Raw genomic sequence first — 19,825 nt, forward strand, 5'->3', positions numbered from 1 at the left:
TCTTTATTTTATTTTATTTTATCATGTTATGTTAGTCACCATACAATACATCATTAGTTTTTGATGTAGTGTTCCATGATTCATTATTTTTGTATAACACCCAGTGGTCCATGCAATACTTGCCCTCCTTAATACCCATCACCAGGCTAACCCATCCCCACTCTGCCCCCTCCCCTCTAAAGCCCTCAGTTTGTTTCTCAGAGTCCAGTCTCTCATGGTTCGTCCCCCCCACCCGGTTTCCCACCCTTCATTTTTCCCTTCCTTCTCCTAATGCCCTCCATGCTATTCCTTATGTTCCACAAATAAGTGAAACCATATGATAATTCACTTTCTCTGCTTGACTTATTTCACTTAGCATTATCTCCTCCAGTCCCATCCATGTTGATGTAAAAGTTGGGGATTCATCCTTTCTGATGGATGAGTCATATTCCATTGTATATATGGACCACATCTTCTTTATCCATTCATCTGTTGAAGGTCATCTCGGCTCTTTCCACAATTTGGCTATTGCGGACATTGCTGCTATGAACATTAGGGTGCATATGGCCCTTCTTTTCACTACATCTGTGTCTTTGGGGTAAATACCCAGGAGTGCAATTTCTGGGTCATAGGGTAGCTCTATTTTTAATTTCTTGAGGCACCTCCACACTGTTTTCCAAAGTGGCTGTACCAACTTGCATTCCCACCAACAGTGTAAGAGGGCTCCCCTTTCTCCACAACCTCTCCAACATTTGTTGTTTCTTGCCCTGTCCATTTTTGCCATTCTAACTGGTGTAAGGTGGTATCTCAATGTGGTTTTGATTTGAATTTCCTTGATGGCTAATGATGATGAACATTTTTTCATGTGTCTGTTAGCCATTTGTATATCTTCTTTGGAGAAGTGTCTGTTCATGTCTTCTGCCCATTTTTTGACTTGATTGTTTGTTTTTTGGGGTGTTGAGTTTGAGAAGTTCTTTATAGATCTTGGAAATCAGCCCTTTGTCTGTAGTGTCATTTGCAAATATCTTCTCCCATTCTGTGGGTTGCCTCTTTGTTTTGTTGACTTGTTTCCTTTGCTGTGCAGAAGGTTTTTATCTTGATGAAGTCCCAAATACTTCTCTTTTTGGTCGTATCTTCTTGGTTCCATAATTGGAGGGAAAGGGAAAGGTACAAAAATGGGTTTAAATTGTGCTTATAACCTGTGTATCCTCATGTAGAAAGATGAATCAGAAACTAAATAAATTTAGAAGATAAATACTTTAGGAAAAATCCACTAGGGGACTCCCAAGCAAAATGGTAGATCTGCATCATACTTGATAGACCAGCAGACAAGAACTTTGTTAGAGGCAGTACTGGAATGCAAATATTACCAGGATTTTTTTTTTCCTTTTCAGAAATAGAAGCATGGAATCATTTTGAATTAAACCATTGTACAGATGAGAAAACTAGATTGCATTAGATGTGACTTTCCAAACTTTGGATCATTGCCAGGAGCATTTGGGCTTAAGTAAATTTGGAAGAATTGATGCTATTTCTGTAAAACAGAAATGTTTTGAAATGAGGCTGTAGATGTTTAATTTGAGAAATGTTTAATGACAAGTTATTGTATGCAATGTGTTATGGATGCAAAGAAGAATAAGACATTGATCTCTGCCTTTAAAGAGTTTTCATGGAACACTACATCAAAAACTAATAATGTAATGTATGGTAATTAACATAACATAATAAAATTTAAAAAAAAAAGAGTTTATATACTAATCAGGAAAAGAAGGGCAAATTTTGTAGGGAGGGTGTGAACCCTTCCACTTCCCTAGGGAATATCTAACAAATGCTGTATGAGTGCCACAAGCCAGGTACCAGAGGGCAAAGGAGAGCACAATCCTTGTGGGTTGGATGGAGAAGCCCTTTTAGGAGGAAGGGACTTGGAGCTGGCTGTCAAGGATCCAGGCAGTGGATGCTCCATAAACAGGTACAATGTGGTGAAAATAGAAAGTGTTTGAGGAGCAAGCTGAGCATATGTTTTTTTTTTCCAAACAAATGAGAGATGAAGCTAGAGAAATGAGTAAGTATAAATTATCTATAAATATACTGTCATATATAGAGTATATACTATATACTGAGTCCCTATTGTATGTCAGACAGTATAATAATAAACACTTTTACAAATGACAAAATGGAAACTTAACAGCTATGAGTATTGTTTCAAGAATGTGCGCAACTAGTAAGGAACCCAAAATTAAGCTCGGGACTTCTCACTGCCCTGCACTGTGCTGAAATTGGATTGTGCAGGTAGTTTGGGGTGGGCTTAGATCCCCCTATAGGGTTGACCTAATAATGGGAAATGCAGAGAAGGTCTTACTGACAAGAATCATACAAATTTCATGAATCACTTTTCTGGCACAAGCCTTGGTTCTTCCTGAAATAAATTTGGGGAGGTGTTTAAATTAGTGGTCCTTAGGCTATATCCCAACTCATTCGAAATGGAAGTGCCAGAGATATGTATCACTGCCCTGATGATTGTTTGAGAAAAGAATGTCCATCTAGGTGTTAAAATGCCTATGTATTGGCAGAATCACCGAATCGGTGAAATCCAAGAAAAAGATTTGGAGTTCTTGAGGACCTCTAAAATGAGGTCACTTCGTGTTTAGCCCTCTGAGTCCACACCTCCAGTGTCTGGGATTACATGGCAACTACATAGAAGCCAGCCTAAAGAAGTCCACGTAGCTTTATCCGGAGGATGTGGCCCAGACACAGAATCTTGTTGCAGGCCATTGTTGATGTACTAATGATTGCTTCCCCCACATAAGAGGGTATCCTCAGTGACAGGGCTCTGTTACCTTGCTCATATCTGTGTTTGTCTCATGGTGAGATCATCTACAGCCTCATTTCAATTGCTGACTCTACAACCTTGTGACCCTTGGTGAGTTGCTAAATCTCCCCTTACCTTGGTTTCCCTTTCTGTAAAAGGCTGTGATAGTTGTAGCACCCAACACATGGAGTTAATTGTGAAGATTTAAAACACAAAGAATAGGAATAACTCATGTATGTTAGCAGTTAGTTACGTACTTACTGGGTATCTCAGTGTGGCCAATGTGATAAGCAGTAACAGGCAAAGCATGTAGTATGGCGTGGACAGAATCTCAGTCTTTCAGATTCTAAGACAGACATTAGAAATACAGAGAAGTCAAAATGATAGAAAGGACAGGTGTTTTAGACAAAACTATATATAAAAAAAGGGTAAAAGTCACTGTGCAACAATTCTTAACTCCAGACATGTCAAAACACACAATGGGTTGATATCTTTTGATTTCAGTGGTTCTTGCTTTACTTTTAGATGGATGATGACAGAATGGACCCCCTGTTCACGAACTTGTGGAAAAGGGATGCAGAGCAGACAAGTGGCTTGTACCCAACAACTGAGCAATGGGACTCTGACCAGAGCCCGGGAGAGGGACTGCGCCGGGCCCAAGCCTGCCTCTGCCCAGCGCTGTGAGGGCCAGGACTGCATGACCGTGTGGGAGGCAGGAGTGTGGTCTGAGGTACGCTGCACACCCCCGCCCCTTCGCATGTCCTTGCTCTCCTCTGACTCTCAGCTTGTGTGAAGTCATGAGCTGTCACATTCAGAATCTCTGTGCACAGCAGTGTCAATACCATCTCTTCATTTTTCTGATAATAAAAGGAATATATGGGGTGCCTGGGTGGCTCAGTCGGTGCAGCGTCTGCCTTCAGCTCAGGTCATGATCCCAGGGTCCTGGGATCGAGTCCCGCATTGGGCTCCCTGCTCGGCAAGGAGTCTGCTTCTCCCTCTCCCTCTGAGCTCTCTCATTTTCTCAAGTAAGTACATCAGATCTTTATTAAAAAAATAAATAAAAATAAATAAAAGGAATATACTCATTACATATAATTTTGCAAACAGGAAAATAGTTATTTACACTTCATCCCAGTCAATATTGTAATATAAGAACATATTATATGTACATTTTAGAATGCTGCTTTTTCATTTATATACCATGAGTATACCCTTTAGTGGACATTAATGTTAATACGCATTTGATTCACCATCTATTCCTGAACATTTAAAAGGGAAAGGAGAAAGGACATTAACATTTAACAATCATCTCCTGTAAGCAAGGACTCTGTTTTTATTATTTCTTATTTAGGATATTGTTTATATTTAGTCACCAATCCAAGAAGGTTAATAAAATGATGAGCCCGATGTGGGACTCGATCCCGGGTCTCCAGGATCATGACCTGAGCCAAAGGCAGTCGCTTAATCAACTGAGCCACCCAGGCGCCCTATTTTCAACTTTTTGAGGAACCTCCATACTGTTTTCCAGAATGGCTGCACCAGCTTGCATTCCCACCAACAGTATAGGAGGGTGCCCCTTTCTCCGCACCCCGCCAACATCTGTCATTTCCTGACTTGTTAATTTAACCATTCTGACTGGTGTGAGGTGGTATCTCATTGAGGTTTTGATTTGGATTTCCCTGATGCCGAGTGATGTTGAGCACTTTTTCATGTGTCTCTTGGCCATTTGGATATCATTGGAAAAATGTCTGTTCATGTCTTCTGCCCATTTCTTGATTGGATTCTTTGTTCTTTGGGTGTTGAGTTTGATAAGTTCTTTATAGATTTTGGATACTAGCCCTTTATCTAATATGTCATTTGCAAATATCTTCTCCCATTCTGTCAGTTGTCTTTTGGTTTTGTTGACTGTTTCCTTTGCTGTGCAAAAGCTTTTTATCTTGATGAAGTCCCAATAGTTCATTTTTGCCCTTGCTTCCCTTGCCTTTGGTGATGTTTCTAGGAAGAAGTTGCTGCAGCTGAGGTCGAAGAGGTTGCTGCCTGTGTTCTCCTTTAGGATTTTGATGGACTCCTGTCTCACATTTAGGTCTTTCAACCATTTTGAGTCTATTTTTGTGTGTGGTGTAAGGAAATGGTCCAGTTTCATTCTTCTGCATATGGCTGTCTAGTTTTCCCAACACCATTTGTTGAAGAGACTGTCTTTTTTCCATTGGGCATTCTTTCCTGCTTTGTCGAAGATTAGTTGACCATAGAGTTGAGGGTCCATTTCTGGGCTCTCTATTCTGTTCCATTGATCTATGTGTCTGTTTTTGTGCCAGTACCATACTGTCTTGATGATGACAACTTTGTAATAGAGCTTGAAGTCCGGAATTGTGATGCCACCAGCTTTGCTTTCCTTTTTCAACATTTCTCTGGCTATTCGGGGTCTTTTCTGGTTCCATACAAATTTTAGGATTATTTGTTCCATTTTTTGGAAAAAAGTTGATGATATTTTGATAGATATTACATTGAATGTGTAGATTGCTCTAGGTAGCATTGACATCTTCACAATATTTGTTCTTCCAATCCATGAGCATGGAACGTTTTTCCATTTCTTTGTGTCTTCCTCAATTTCTTTCATGAGTATTCTATAGTTTTCTGAGTACAGATCCTTTGCCTCTTTGGTTAGATTTAGTCCTAGGTATCTTATGGTTTTGGGTGCAATTGTAAATGGGATCGACTCCTTAATTTCTCTTTCTTCTGTCTTGTTGTTGTGGTATAGGAATGCCACTGATTTCTGTGCATTGATTTTATATCCTGCCACTTGACTAAATTCCTGTATGAGTTCTAGCAGTTTTGGGGTGGAGTCTTTTGGGTTTTCCACATAAAGTATCATATCGTCTGCAAAGAGTGAGAGTTTGACTTCTTCTTTGCTGATTTGGATGCCTTTTATTTCTTTTTGTTGTCTGATTGCTGTGGCTAGGACTTCTAATACTATGTTGAACAGCAGTGGTGATAGTGGACATCCCTGCTGCATTCCTGACCTTAGGGGGAAAGCTCTAAGTTTTTCCCCATTGAGAATGATATTTGCTGTGGGTTTTTCATAGATGGCTTTTATGATATTGAAGTATGTACCCTCTATCCCTATACTCTGAAGAGTTTTGATCAAGAAAGGATGCTGTACTTTGTGAAATGTTTTTTCTGCATCTATTGAGAGGATCATATGGTTCTTGTTCTTTCTTTTATTAATGTATCACATTGATTGATTTGTGGATGTTGAACCAACCTTGCAACCCAGGGATAAATCCCACTTGGTCACGGTGAATAATCTTTTTAATGTACTGTTGGATCCTATTGGCTAGTATTTTGGTGAGAATTTTTGCATCCATGTTCATCAAGGATATTGGTCTGTAATTCTCCTTTTTGATGGGGTCTTTGTCTGGTTTTGGGATCAAGGTAATACTGGCCTCATCAAATGAGTTTGGAAGTTTTCCTTCCATTTCTATTTTTTGGGACAGTTTCAGAAGAATAGGTATTAATTCTTCTTTAAATGTATGGTAGAATTCCCCTGGGAAGCCATCTGGCCCTGGGCTTTTGTTTGTTGGGAGATTTTTGATGACTGCTTCAATTTCCTTAGTGGTTATAGGTCTGTTCAGGTTTTCTATTTCTTCCTGGTTCAGTTTTGGTAGTTGATACATCTCTAGGAATGCATCCAATTCTTCCAGAGTATCTGATTTGCTGGCATATAATTGCTCATAATATGTTCTTATCATTGTTTGTATTTCTTTGGTGTTGCTTGTGATCTCTCCTCCCTCATTCATGATTTTATTTATTTGGGTCATTTCTCTTTTCTTTTTGATAAGTCTGGCCAAGGGTTTATCAATCTTGTTAATTCTTTCAAAGAACCAGCTCCTAGTTTCGTTGATCTGTTCTACTGTTCTTTTGGTTTCTATTTCATTGATTTCTGCTCTGATCTTTATAATTTCTCTTCTCCTGCTGGGTTTAGGCTTTATTTGCTGTTCTTTCTCCAGCTCCTTTAGGTGTAGGGTTAGGTTGTGTATTTGAGACCTTTCTTGTTTCTTGAGAAAGGCTTGTATTGCTATATACTTGCCTCTTAGGACTGCCTTTGCTGCATCCCAAAGCTTTTGAACAGTTGTGTTTTCATTTTCATTGGTTTCCATGAATTTTTTTAATTCTTCTTTAATTTCCTGGTTGACCCATTCATTCTTCAGTAGGATGCTCTTTAGCCTCCATGTATTTGAGTTCTTTCTGACTTTCCTCTTGTGATTGAGTTCTAGTTTCAAAGCATTGTGGTCTGAAAACAGGCAGGGAATGATCCCAATCTTTTGGTACCGGTTGAGACCTGATTTGTGACCTAGGATGTGATCTATTCTGGAGAATGTTCCATGGGCGCTAGAGAAGAATGTGTATTCCGTTGCTTTGGGTTGGGATGTTCTGAATATATCTGTGAAGTCCATTTGGTCCATTGTGTCATTTAAAGTCTTTATTTCCTTGTTGATCTTTTGCTTAGATGATCTGTCCATTTCAGTGAGGGGGGTGTTAAAGTCCCCTCCACTAAAGTTATCGATGTGTTTCTTTGCTTTTATTATTAATTGGCTTATATAATTGGCTGTTCCCATGTTAGGGGCAGAGATATTTACAATTTTAGGTCTTCTTGTTGGATAGACCCCTTAAATATGATATAGTGTCCTCCTCATCTCTTATTATAGTCTTTGGTTTAAAATCTACTTTGTCTGATATAAGGATTGTCACCCCAGCTTTCTTTTGGTGTCCATAGCATGGTAAATGGTTTTCCACCCCCTCACTTTCAATCTGGGGGTGTCTTTGGGTCTAAAATTAGTCTCTTGCAGACAGCATATTGATGCGTCTTGTTTTTTTCATCCAATCTGATAGCCTGTGTCTTTTGATTGGGGCACCTAGCCCATTTACATTCAGGGTAACTATTGAAAGATAGGAATTTAGTGCCATTGTATTGCCTGTAAGGTGACTGTTACTGTATATTGTCTGTGTTCCTTTCTGGTCTATGTCGCTTTTAGGCTCTCTCTTTGCTTAGAGGACCCCTTTCAAGATTTCTTGTAGGGCTGGTTTTGTGTTTGCATATTCCTTTAGTTTTTGTTTGTCCTGGAAGCTTTTTATCTCTCCTTCTATTTTCAATGACAGCCTAGCTGGGTATAGTATTCTTGCTGCATATTTTCCTCGTTTAGTGCTCTGAATATATCCTGCCAGTCCTTTCTGGCCTGCCAGGTCTCTGTGGATACGTCTGTTGCCAATCTAATGTTTCTACCATTGTAGGTTACAGATCTCTTGTCCCAAGCTGCTTTCAGGATTTTCTCTGTCTCTGAGACTCATAAGTTTTACTATTAGATGTGGGGGTGTTGACCTATTTTTATTGATTTTGAGGGGGGGTTCTCTGTGCCTCCTGGATTTTGATGCCTGTTTCCTTCCCCAAATTAGGGAAGTTCTCTGCTATAATTTACTCCAATATACCTCTACCCCTCTCTCTCTTTCTTCTTTTTCTGGGATCCCAATTATTCTAATATTGTGTCATCTTATGGTATCACTTATCTCTCCAATTCTGCCCTCGTGATCCAGTAATTTTTTTTCTCTCTTTTTCTCAGCTTCTTTATTTTCCATCATTTGGTCTTCTATATCACTAATTCTCTCTTCTGCCTCATTTATCCTAGCAGTTAGAGCCTCCATTTTTTATTGCACCTCATTAATGGCCTTTTTGATTTTGACTTCGTTAGATTTTAGTTCTTTTATTTCTCTAGAAATGGTTTCTCTAGTATCTTCCATGCACTTTTCAAGCCCAGCTAGTATCTTAAAAATCGTCGTTCTGAACTCTAGTTCCGACATCTTACTAATGTCCATATTGATTAGGTCCCTGGCAGTCGGTACTGCTTCTTGTTCTTTTTTCTGAGGTGATTTTTTCCATCTTGTCCTTTTGTCCAGAGGAGAATAGATGAATGAGAGAACAAAGTGCTAACAGGGTAAGAACGACCACAGAAAAATATACACTAAACAAATCAGAAGAGACCTTCCAGAAAGTGGTCGCTTTTCTGTTCAGAGTTGCTGCTATTCTTTTCTTTGACCTCCTGTTGAGTTCATGGGTGTTCAGAATGGTTTGATCCCTATCTAGCTGAATTCCTGGGACCAGACGAAATTTAAGTCTCCTACTCCTCCGCCATCTTGCTTCTCCGCAAGTAGCATGATTTCTGTTGGCTTCCTTTTCTGGGTTATACCTTGCTGTTTAACAGATTCTTCCTCATTGGTAAAGTATACTTTTGACAATGAATGTAGGATCTAATTTTACATCACAATCAATCAGTTGGATCTGGAGAGAAGATTCACATGAGCGAAGGAACATACCCCACCTTCAGCCAAACCATAACAGTTTTGCAAACTCTTTAGGAGGAAATAGGTCAGAAATATTCTATACAGATTCTTGGCACCAGCTGGGAGCAATAATATGTCTCAATGCAGTCTACCAATTAAAAAATCTCTCTCTCGTTTTTATTTAATTTAAAAATTGATTTTAGGGATCAGGGTTAGTTCCAGTTGCAAAAAAAATTAAAAGATAAATATTAAAATGCCAAGTTACACATGTAGTCCACTTTAAAGTCCAACATGTTCATACATAAGCCAATGAGACAATCACTCATTTGTGCAAAATTTATCATATTTAAAATATCATTACTTCCATGCTCAGATTTTCAGGAACACAACTGTTGGAGTCCACATGGTTATTTGTATGCTATATCACTGTTAAATGTATACCTGCAAATCTTGCTTTGGACTTTTTTCAGACACAATCATTCATTGAATGTTCAAGTTTTGCCATATCTTTCATCCCTTCCCTTCTCTCTGTCCTCTCCCTTCTCCTGCCCAATGCCATTTTGGTCCCTGTGCCCAGATAGTCAGTGAGGTGTATCTTTGTAAAACTGAGAAGCTTTATACATATTCCCTAACAAGGAGCATAAATGAAAATGAGATGCTAAGTTGCACCTAGAAAAAATAGGTGTAATATACATATGTGCTTTATGTGTTATGTCACCATCTTAAATCAGGCATCAATTATTTATGAAATGAACTAAACTATTTTTGAACTGAATTATATTTGCAATGCATATAGCCATTTAGAATGATGATTTCTAGGGGTATATAATTATGCAATGAAATATTTTCTTTTTGCTAAGATTTAGTCTGTTTTAGCCCCAAGAAATGCTTGTGAAAAATGAAAATGTTTTTAGAGTGTTATTTCTCACAGACTTCTCTTAAAGCAAAAACAGAGAAAATCTTAGCAAAAATAAATTTTTGAATTTTCTTACATAACTGTATATAAATATGTGACGTCAATCAAGTTTAGTATTTTACATTTTGACCACCGTATATTGTCTTTCATCAACAATCCTATGTTATATTGCTCTGTGTATTAATGGTCCTGTGTTCCTGAAACTCATTTACTTCCAACACTGTGCGCTAAGCTTCATCTGGCTCCTGGTATTGGGATATAACGGGTGTTTTCCTTCTCTTTATTCTTTAACATGGTCTTTATGTGAGTGATAGGCTTACGAGAGATGATTAGAAATACTACTTAACAGGGGCGCCTGGGTGGCTCAGATGGTTAAGCGTCTGCCTTCAGCTCAGGTCATGATCCCAGGGTCCTGGGATCGAGCCCCGCATCAGGCTCCCTGCTCCTTGGGAGCCTGCTTCTCCCTCTGCCTCTCTCTCTCTCTCTGTCTCTCATGAATAAATAAATAAAATCTTTAAAAAATTTTAAAAATTAAAAAAATTAAAAAAAAAAAAAGAAATACTACTTAACATAATTTAACCATTGGTCTATATCTCTTAATTCCCGACCTCATCCAGACTCTGGTGTTATCTTCTAGTGTTCGGTCAAGTGTGGCAAAGGTGTACGTCATCGGACTGTGAGGTGTACTAACCCTAGAAAGAAATGCGTCCTCTCCACCAGACCCAGGGAGGCTGAGGACTGTGAGGATTACTCGAAATGCTATGTGTGGCGAATGGGCGACTGGTCTAAGGTGAGACTCATTCTGTACATTCTCAGTATTAGGGGATCTATAGAGGTATGGATCGTGAGAGATGGAGTGTTATATTCCCAGGTTCACATCCTTTCTGTCTGTCCATGATCATGAGCTCTATAAAACCATTTTAAAGATCAAGTGAGATAAATGTAGTTTGACACAAAGGAAGCTCTCAAAAAATACTATCTATTATTATTTTGTTGTGAATTTTTATTGATATCGTTCTTTGTCAGAATATTTTTGCATTAAACTTATCTAATAAATAGAATACTATCAGATAAGTACATTGAAAATATAACTAAGGGAGGTAGTAACAGCATCAAGCAGAGGCAATTTCCATCTTAATATATAAAAGGCATTCTTTTTCCCACCAATTTTGGGGTTGTGTATAGAAGAAATGGAAAGTAACGGCATTCTTGAAGGTCTTTGGTCAAATCAAGTAGACACAATTCATATGGCAGGTGAATGGTAAGTTTAATTTTGTGAAAATATTTAAATTTATGAATAAAGTAAAACTCATATATAAGTGAGCCATAGAAAACAGCTCATCTATTCATTCTATATACAGTATTAATAAATCCTATGTTTTAAGATAAAATTCTGATCATTTCTGGGTGAAAACAGCTCTCAAATACTAGTCTTCAAAAATGTAAGTATTAATCAAATAATCCCCTGTGCCTTGCCACATTCAGCTGTGATATTATATACTTATTCTCATGGAATCATAAAATACTAAGGCTTAGAAGAGACATAATAAATCCTCTCTTCTTTCCCTTTATTTTATATGTGAAGAAAAAAAGTGATAGCTGCTGGGGCATGGTAGGGAGTGTGGTGCCTTTTCATAAAGAATCCTAAAGGACATTCTGGAAGAAATATTCTCAATGTGTAACACACTGTGGTTAGCCAGTTTGTGTAATGTTGCCCCAAAAGAAATTCTTGACACTGAAAATCTATTTTCTTGTGATTACTGATGTCTTTCCTCTCTAAAACTGTTTGCATATTAGCATCCCATGTTCTCATAACCTATACTCTTCTTTCAAAGACCTACAACATTTAAAGTTTACATTGGGACTCTTTAAAGGATGCATTTGTAGACAATGTAAATTGATTCCTCCCTACAGAATTAGGAAATATTCAGCCCAATCCATGCAGCTTTGAACTGGTGAACCATAGAAGGAAAACTTCACACTTTAGAGGAAGCAACTTTTAGGGAAAAGAGAATTCCAAATTAACCACAATTTATTTTATTTTTAGGGTTAATGTTCTCCTAATTCTAAGGGAGGGAAATACAGTGGGATGATAGGGGCAAGACGTGGTTTGGAAGTCAAGACAGGAGGGGCATAGTTTGGACTCCCTCATTATACAGATGGACCAATTGGTCAAGCTATTGAATACCTTTGTATCTTTGCTTCCCTATGAGTGAAATAAGGAAAATAGGTAACACCATAGTTTTCAAGCTCTGTGTATATTAACTCTTTCTTCAGCACTGAACGCATAAAATAGGACAAGGGAATGAAAGTCCTAGTTGGAGGGGTATGGGAAAGACCATCCATTGCTCTCTTTTCATTGTAGCCACTCCACATTTGTTTATTTTGGCTAGTGAAATTTGAGGTGTTTTCCTTAAGTGAAACAGTTCTTTTTCTAAGAAAAAGTTTAAAAACCACTAGAATAGATGAGCTCTACTTTTCCAGCTTTATTAATTAATAGGGATATTTTAAGTGAGGGGTGCCTAGATGGCTCAGTCAGTTGGGCGGCTGACTGTTGGTTTTGGCTCAGGTCAAGATCTCCAGGTGGTGAGGTCTTTAAAAAAAGGAAATACTTTAAGTGATAAGTGTTAATCTCCAGGTAACTCTAAAAAAGAAAAATTGTAATTGCAAAAAACAGAAGATCCAGGTGTTGTTAAAATTTATGGCACAGAACTATAAGCTCCTTCATTGCTGCATGTGGAACTGTGGCTAGCAAATCCTATTTGCGTGACCCATACTATTGCTCTTGATTAATAAACGTGCCTATTATGTGGCCTCTGGTTACATCTTAGGCAAAATCAAAATTAACTGGGGAAATCATAAAAAACGTAACTTTTGGTTTTCCATCCTAAGCCTGAAAAGATGTTTTTTCCAATTTACCAGAGTAACATGTGTGTCCCTTTTTAGGTATACTGAAACTGAATTACTTTAAGTTGGTTTTGTGGAGTTATTATATTGCTACCCAGCTTGAACATAGATAGCCTTTGCGGGTAAGGAAAGGAGTAGATAGTTCTAATAACTATTCATCTTTGTTCTGTGATGTTTTACCTTTGTCTGTTGGCCTGTTGATTTTTGTTTGCTTATTTAGAAGATTCAGTATGTTGCATTTTTTTCTTTATATGGATATAAGTCTGCTCTTTTCTTTAAACCTGTTTCCTTGTTCTTTTTTATGACTGAGGTCTCAGCATAACAGATTTAAACAGCATGCACAATTAAAGCAAGTGGCTTCATGTGAATTTTATTGATTTTACCCCTTCTTTTTCACTCCTAACATATCACTTTCATGTTAAAATAAAAACCATCCCCCAATAATTACAGAGAAAAGGAATAATGCTGCAATTATTAAGTTTCAGTGATTAAAGTATTCATGGACAGAGGGAGCACATAGATTTCTTATTCTTATCAGCTGTGTCGCTGGCACAGGAATAGCAACAAGATGTGTGCAATTGTGGGTGGATTTCTGTGCTCCCCGGAGTTCAATTAATCTGTCAGTTTCACTCACATTCTACTAGTATTTTTTTAAGCTATTGATAAACTGAAGTAGACTTAAAATGAAGCCTCGGATTGGCTTTAATCAGAGATACTCAATGAGATATCCACAAAAATCTAGCTATGAAACCATGTTCTTCCCTCCATAATATGGGGGAATCACTAGAGAATCAGTTAAAAGACAAATATATCCTCAGCTTCTCCCACTGGCTAGAAGTCGTTAACCACTGTTGAGCCAGTGGTGTGTCGACTAAATGGAAGCTTCCTAAGAAAAAGGTTTGTTTATGCCTCAAACTCTGTTCACTGCATTCGTATCAGCCTATGTGATCTCCATCATTTATGTTTTGGTAGCTTTGTGTCAACAGTGGAGAAATTGCTCTCAACTTGAGAGAGAAAAATATAAATCCAGGAATATTCAAAAGAGAAAAATCACTCATAAAAACATCACCTCTGATTTCTAAGTAGATATAATACAGCCTTTGTTGGACAGTACTTATGTTTATTTCACTGAGACTAGAAAATTGGCAAAAAATAGGATACAAACAGTGTGGCTGCTTAGCTCTGGCTTGCATTAACTATTCACACAATTATATGCCACATTCTACTATATCTCGGATATAGATGTGGCCTTGGGGTCTTTCTCCGGAGAACAGAACATGACCCATATGTTTCTGGGCAGTAAAAAAATCCGTATTCACTCATTAAGCCGTCCTTAGAATACTGACGTGAAAAATAACATAGTCCCTTATGTTTAATGAAATGCCTTATTGTCTGCCAGAATTTGACCTTTCTGCCTTTATTTGAACGTCTGCAGCTTCTTGTTTTCATTATTGGAGGCCTATAGAGGAGCAAATAAAAAGTATTGTTTTATCTACCTGTTACACAAAATTTGGTCCTTCCTGAAGCTTTTATAGCATTAACTTTTTGTGCAGTATTAACAAGAGAACTCAGTTCAAGTGAATTTTAATGAGACACAAAACACCTTGGAATTATACATAATTATTCCTGGTTTGTCCTTAGATTCAATTCATATTCTATAATTTGAATTTAATTTATTCCTTCAAAATTCTGGAAAATGAATAGTTTTGGCCACATCTCACATCATGACATGATAAATAGATTTTTGGACAAGAGATGATGAGTCTTTTGTGATGATATAATTCAAAATAATGCTGGAAGCACAATAAATCATTTTGGATGATTTAATTGTACAAATAATATGGTCTGTCTTTTTTTTAGAAGTGATAAATATAAAGCTTGCAGTATAATGAGTGATTTTTAACTTATCCTGTAAAAGGAAACCATAATTATATCCAGTATATTCAGTTGAAGAGGAATCTAAAAACTATGAAATTATGAATAATCACAGAGGACCTTTTCTTCCACTGGAGGAAAGCTCAGTGAATCATTGAAGGAAACTTAAAGAAAGAAATCCTGACCAATGCAATCAAGAATGTCCTAAACTAAATGACTAGATGACACTATGTTTTTAATCATGCACCTACAGAACCTAGTATTTTTGCATTAAGTCAAAAGAGACAAAAAGAACCAGAGCCAGAATTCCCAAAGGAGGAATTTCTTGGCCTCACCCATGGCCGGGTGAGGCTTTAGGACTGTGGAATTCTGCATTATCTGGACTGACCCAATGCTGTCATACACACACTCCAATTAAAATCCACTTGCTGGAGGTCACAGAATCCAAATGTATATCTTGCTGGGTTTTTTTTTTTTAAAGATTTTATTTATTTGACAGAGAGGTACACAGCGAGAGGAGAACACAAGCAGGGGGAGTGGGAGAGGGAGAAGCAGGCTTCCCGCCGAGCAGGAAGCCCCATGTGGGGCTCGATCCCAGGACTCTGGGATCAGGACCTGAGCCGAAGGCAGACGCTAAACGACTGAGCCACCCAGGCGCCCTATCTTGCTGGTTTTTAATACAAATAAACCAAGTGGATTTGTAACAGAGTAGTAGAGGGAAGTTTAACCCCTTGTTAGAGGATTTCCCATTCAAATTTAAAGAAATACTTAGCTGCAAATAACCAAATTAAATACCTTAATAGAATGTAAAAATAGAAAATGTTAAGTATCAGCTGACATCAGAGAATCAAAGGAATGAATAAAATGACAACTGCTATAATGGAGAGAATATATTGTTAAATAGATACATTACTAAGACTGATATTTACCAAAGATCCGAATGTCATCATTTTTATAAGACTAAATTTATATTAATCTATGAATTCTTAAGTCTTACATTCCCCACATTAAGTTCCATGGAAAACTCATTCCTTGGGATATGGTCTCCAGGTGTGAGAAATAATATAGTTAAAGATAATCAAATACTGTTTGCTATAGGACTTTCAGATTCTTTAACGTTTTTCTATACTTGGTAAATCTCAAAGAGAGACTCTAGTGTTTCTCTTCTCTTTTTTCTTTTAACCAAAGATCACTTTTGCAGAGCATATAGCTAGTTTGTTATTTACTGTAATACACTCTGGCAAGGCTTACATTAGATTACTCAAATTTAAAACACTAGTTTTGTAAGTGCTTTTTTTGAAACAGGAGAAAATTTGTAGATTGAAGCCAAACTGAAATTATCTATAATCTAAAAAACTCTTCTTGGTGGATTAGCATTTCTATATAGCATTATTTTCTAATTATGTCTACAAGTCATTGGAAAGATAACTGCCTACTGTTTTTTATAATTAGAGTCTCCTAAGACAGGAAGATTTGAGCAGCTACCTCATAAATGAACATGAATCTGTTACCGTGAAATTTATCATTGTTGGATAGTCAATGAATTAAAGAAATCAGAGGTTGTGGGTTTGGTTTTAAACATTTGGGCAAGATGTCCTACAGAAGACATATTTTACATTATAGGAATATTTACTTCGAAATACACTTGTCTCTGAGTAAGCTGTTCATAGTAAAGAAATTAGTGATAAACAGGATACTTTTCATCAGGAAAGACTTTCTGCTGTGTTGTTCAGATACATCCACTGAGCATTTACACAATTTGCTATTCACCATTCTATCTGGAGAAGATAGCTGTCTTCTAAACCATGCACAAAATCCCCAAACTATTGGCTATCAAATTGTTTTGCCTCTGACTCTTTATACTGCAAGAGAGTGGGGCATTTTTTGCATTGCTACCATTTTTAGTTTTAAAGTCTCCTAAGAATCTGATCTCTTGCCCCAGGTACATTAAAAAAAAGGTGGGGGGCGCTTTGGTGGCTTAGTCAGTTAAGCGTCTGCCTTCAACTCAGGTCATGATCCCGGGTTTTGGGATCGAGCCCCGTATCGGGCTCCCTGCTTAGCAGGGAATCTGCTTCTCCCTCTCCCTCTGCCCCTCCCCTCTGCTCATGCTCCCTTCTCTCTCTGCTCTCTCTTTTTCAAATAAATAAATATTTAAAAAATGAATTTATTAAAAAAACCACAAATTTAAAATGTTTGAATTACTCAAAGTTGTCAAAGCATTTGGCTGATATGATTGAACATAGCCCAGAAATATATTAGCTTAAAAAGTGATGCACACATACTATCTGTGTTATATCTTCTATCTAGAGAAAATTTATAATTTAGAGAGATTGAAGTGGTGTCTCTGTGTCTATGTGTATGTGTGTATATATACGTAATGTATATATTATATATGCATATACATGTATAATTATAAATGCAGATATAAGAACATGTATTTAACATCCTTTGGATTGAAAAATGCAAGAGGATTTTTTTAATCTACAAGGCTTAATTATACTGTCTTCTTAATAAATCCTTGAAAAATTGCTAGACTTATAAAATAATACTGTCAATGCTCTTTTGCTACATACCAGGGTATCTGTAATTTCACTTTATAAATCATACCTGAAAGCATTTCAGTAAATAAATATGACTTAATTAAAAAATTACTCTTGCTGTTCTTTCTAGGGTATAGAGCATGGAACATGCCAAAATTCATTTTGGGGACATTGAGTGTCAGTAGGTTGTTGGATGGGGATGGAAAGTTTCCACTAAAAAATACAAAGAAATTTGATAAAAATGTTCTAAATTCAGTAGTCTTAGCACTGAGTGTTTTTTGCTTAGATGTAGTGAAGTATATGTTTACCAAAGAGAGGATATCCAGAGATAGATAGAACCAGATCACCAGGACTACCAGAGAAAGACATCTTTAAAATGCAAGAAACATACGCAAATGAGTAGCCAGTTAGAAAGGCATCATATGGGGTCTTTGGATGCAGAATGTAACAAAAGGGAAAATTGTTTTACCAGGTCCCTGGTTTTGCTTAAGTTTGTCTGGGGCACCCAGAGAGCCCAGGAGCACAACCAGCATCAATCTTGTATGCCAGAGAGCAGTTCCACAGGCCCCCTAACCTCATTCCTACATCTGTAAAATGTGCCAAAGCAACTGTAGGTCTTTCTGAATATCACAGTGCTCTAACTGTGCAAGTAAAAGTAATAATCCAGTGTCAGTGATACAGTGGTCCAAATGGTGCCTAGTCCAAAGAAGAGTATTTTGAGCTACTTAAAATGAAAGATCTACTTTAGAGACAAAACACAAATTGGTTGGATTAGAAATATATAAACCTGTAACTTTATATACTATATACAGAATATGTACAAGTCCATATAGGAAAATAAAACTAGGAAACACGTTTAGATATAAACACACACATGCACATGCATGCACGCGCGGCTTCAGGGCTCAGAAAGGCAACAAGAGATGTTGATTGAGGGGTGCCATGGGACAATCAGAAAGCTCCATCTACGGGGAGCAATTTCTACTTCTTTCTGCCCAGGTGCCTCCACATATCTGTTTCCCCATACTACTAAGATTGGATGTTATCACACTTTCTTTTAACCAGTTTGATAGGTGAGAAAAATGATATCTCATTTTGAAATGCACACATTCTTTGACTCAACAACTCCAGTGCCAAAGATTTTCCTTACAGACATTCTTACCTAATTTGCCAACCGTATTTATGAAGATACTCATTGCAGCCTTCTTTGGCACAACAAAAATTTGGAAACGACCCATATGTCCATTAACTAGTTATATAAATCATAATACCATATTCAAACAGTAGCATACTGTAGTTTTTAAAAATATATTTATAGATAAATACATAATGATGGGAAGGTTTCTCCAAGACCTACTATTAAGTGGGCAAATATTATGCAGAAGAGTCATATAGTATGGACTGAAGTTGTTGACATGTATGGTTTTTATACATATTAAAAATTTGGGGGTGCCTGAGTGGCTCAGTCAGTTAAGCATCCGACTCTTGGTTTTGACTCAGGTCATGATCTCAGGGTCTTGGGATCAAGCCCCATCTTGGGCTCCATGCTTGGCATGGAGTCTTCTTGTCCCCTTCCCTCCCCACTCTGCTCCTTCCCCAGCTTGCATGCTCCCGCTCTCTCTCAAATAAATACATAAAATCTTTTTCAAAAAATTTTCTGCACAGATATACAAAGAGTAGTTTATTTGAATTACATTGGAAAAAAGGGCCTTCTGTGCTTATAATTCTACCATATCCATATATTACTTTTAATTTTATAAACAGGTTAACATTTTCTGTCTGAAATTAAAAGAAAACTCATACTTTCCTAATACTCAAATATTTTCAGGCTACCATGTCAAAACTGACTGATGTCATGGATATAGAAAGATGCCGAGAGAATTACAAAATTCCTAGGGAGGGGAGAAGATTGGGATCTGTAAGAGGTATGATAGCTCAGTGTATGGAGTCCCACAGCCTTGGGTTTGAATTCTGGATCTTCTGTTCAGATAAGTTAATGAATCCAAATAAAATAATTCATGGAAAGTTCTTAGCATAGTGTCAGATACATAGTAACCAAGTAAATGCTGGCCATTCATATAGTAGTGTAAGTAGAGATGAGGAGAAATGGTTGGCTTTGAGAAATTGTTTTGAGGTTAAAATGAACAGAACTGGGGTTGGTTATTTGTGGGGGGAGATAAGGAAGAAGCAGGTATTAAGGTATTAAGAAGGACTCCCAGGTTGGCTTTCTGGTCTGAACAATTTGTACGGATGATGCTTCTGTGATAGGAAATAGGAAACCCTAAGAGAAGAGTCAAGTTGGAGAGGAAGGATTTCCACTTCGCTTTTGAACTGTTTCATTTGCCTGTAAAAGACTTAAATACTGACATCTAGTAGGCAGATCAGAGAAGAGAAATTGGGATGGAAATATAAATTTTGGAATCATCCACATTTAGATGATGTTTAAATTTTTCAAGTCTAATTATG

At 37.4% G+C, this 19,825-nt stretch overlaps 1 protein-coding gene across 1 annotated transcript in view; it reads left to right on the plus strand.

Moving 5' to 3' along the window:
• The window catches only part of ADAMTS19 (ADAM metallopeptidase with thrombospondin type 1 motif 19), a 257,812-nt gene that overhangs the window by 224,917 nt on the left and 13,070 nt on the right, over positions 1 to 19,825 (plus strand). Inside the window, 2 exon segments of the mRNA XM_021701899.1 lie at positions 3,314 to 3,518; positions 10,675 to 10,827. Coding sequence (XP_021557574.1) covers positions 3,314 to 3,518; positions 10,675 to 10,827 — 358 coding nt within the window.

This window comes from Neomonachus schauinslandi, chromosome 7 (assembly GCF_002201575.2).
Source record: "Neomonachus schauinslandi chromosome 7, ASM220157v2, whole genome shotgun sequence".
Lineage (NCBI taxonomy): Eukaryota > Metazoa > Chordata > Mammalia > Carnivora > Phocidae > Neomonachus > Neomonachus schauinslandi.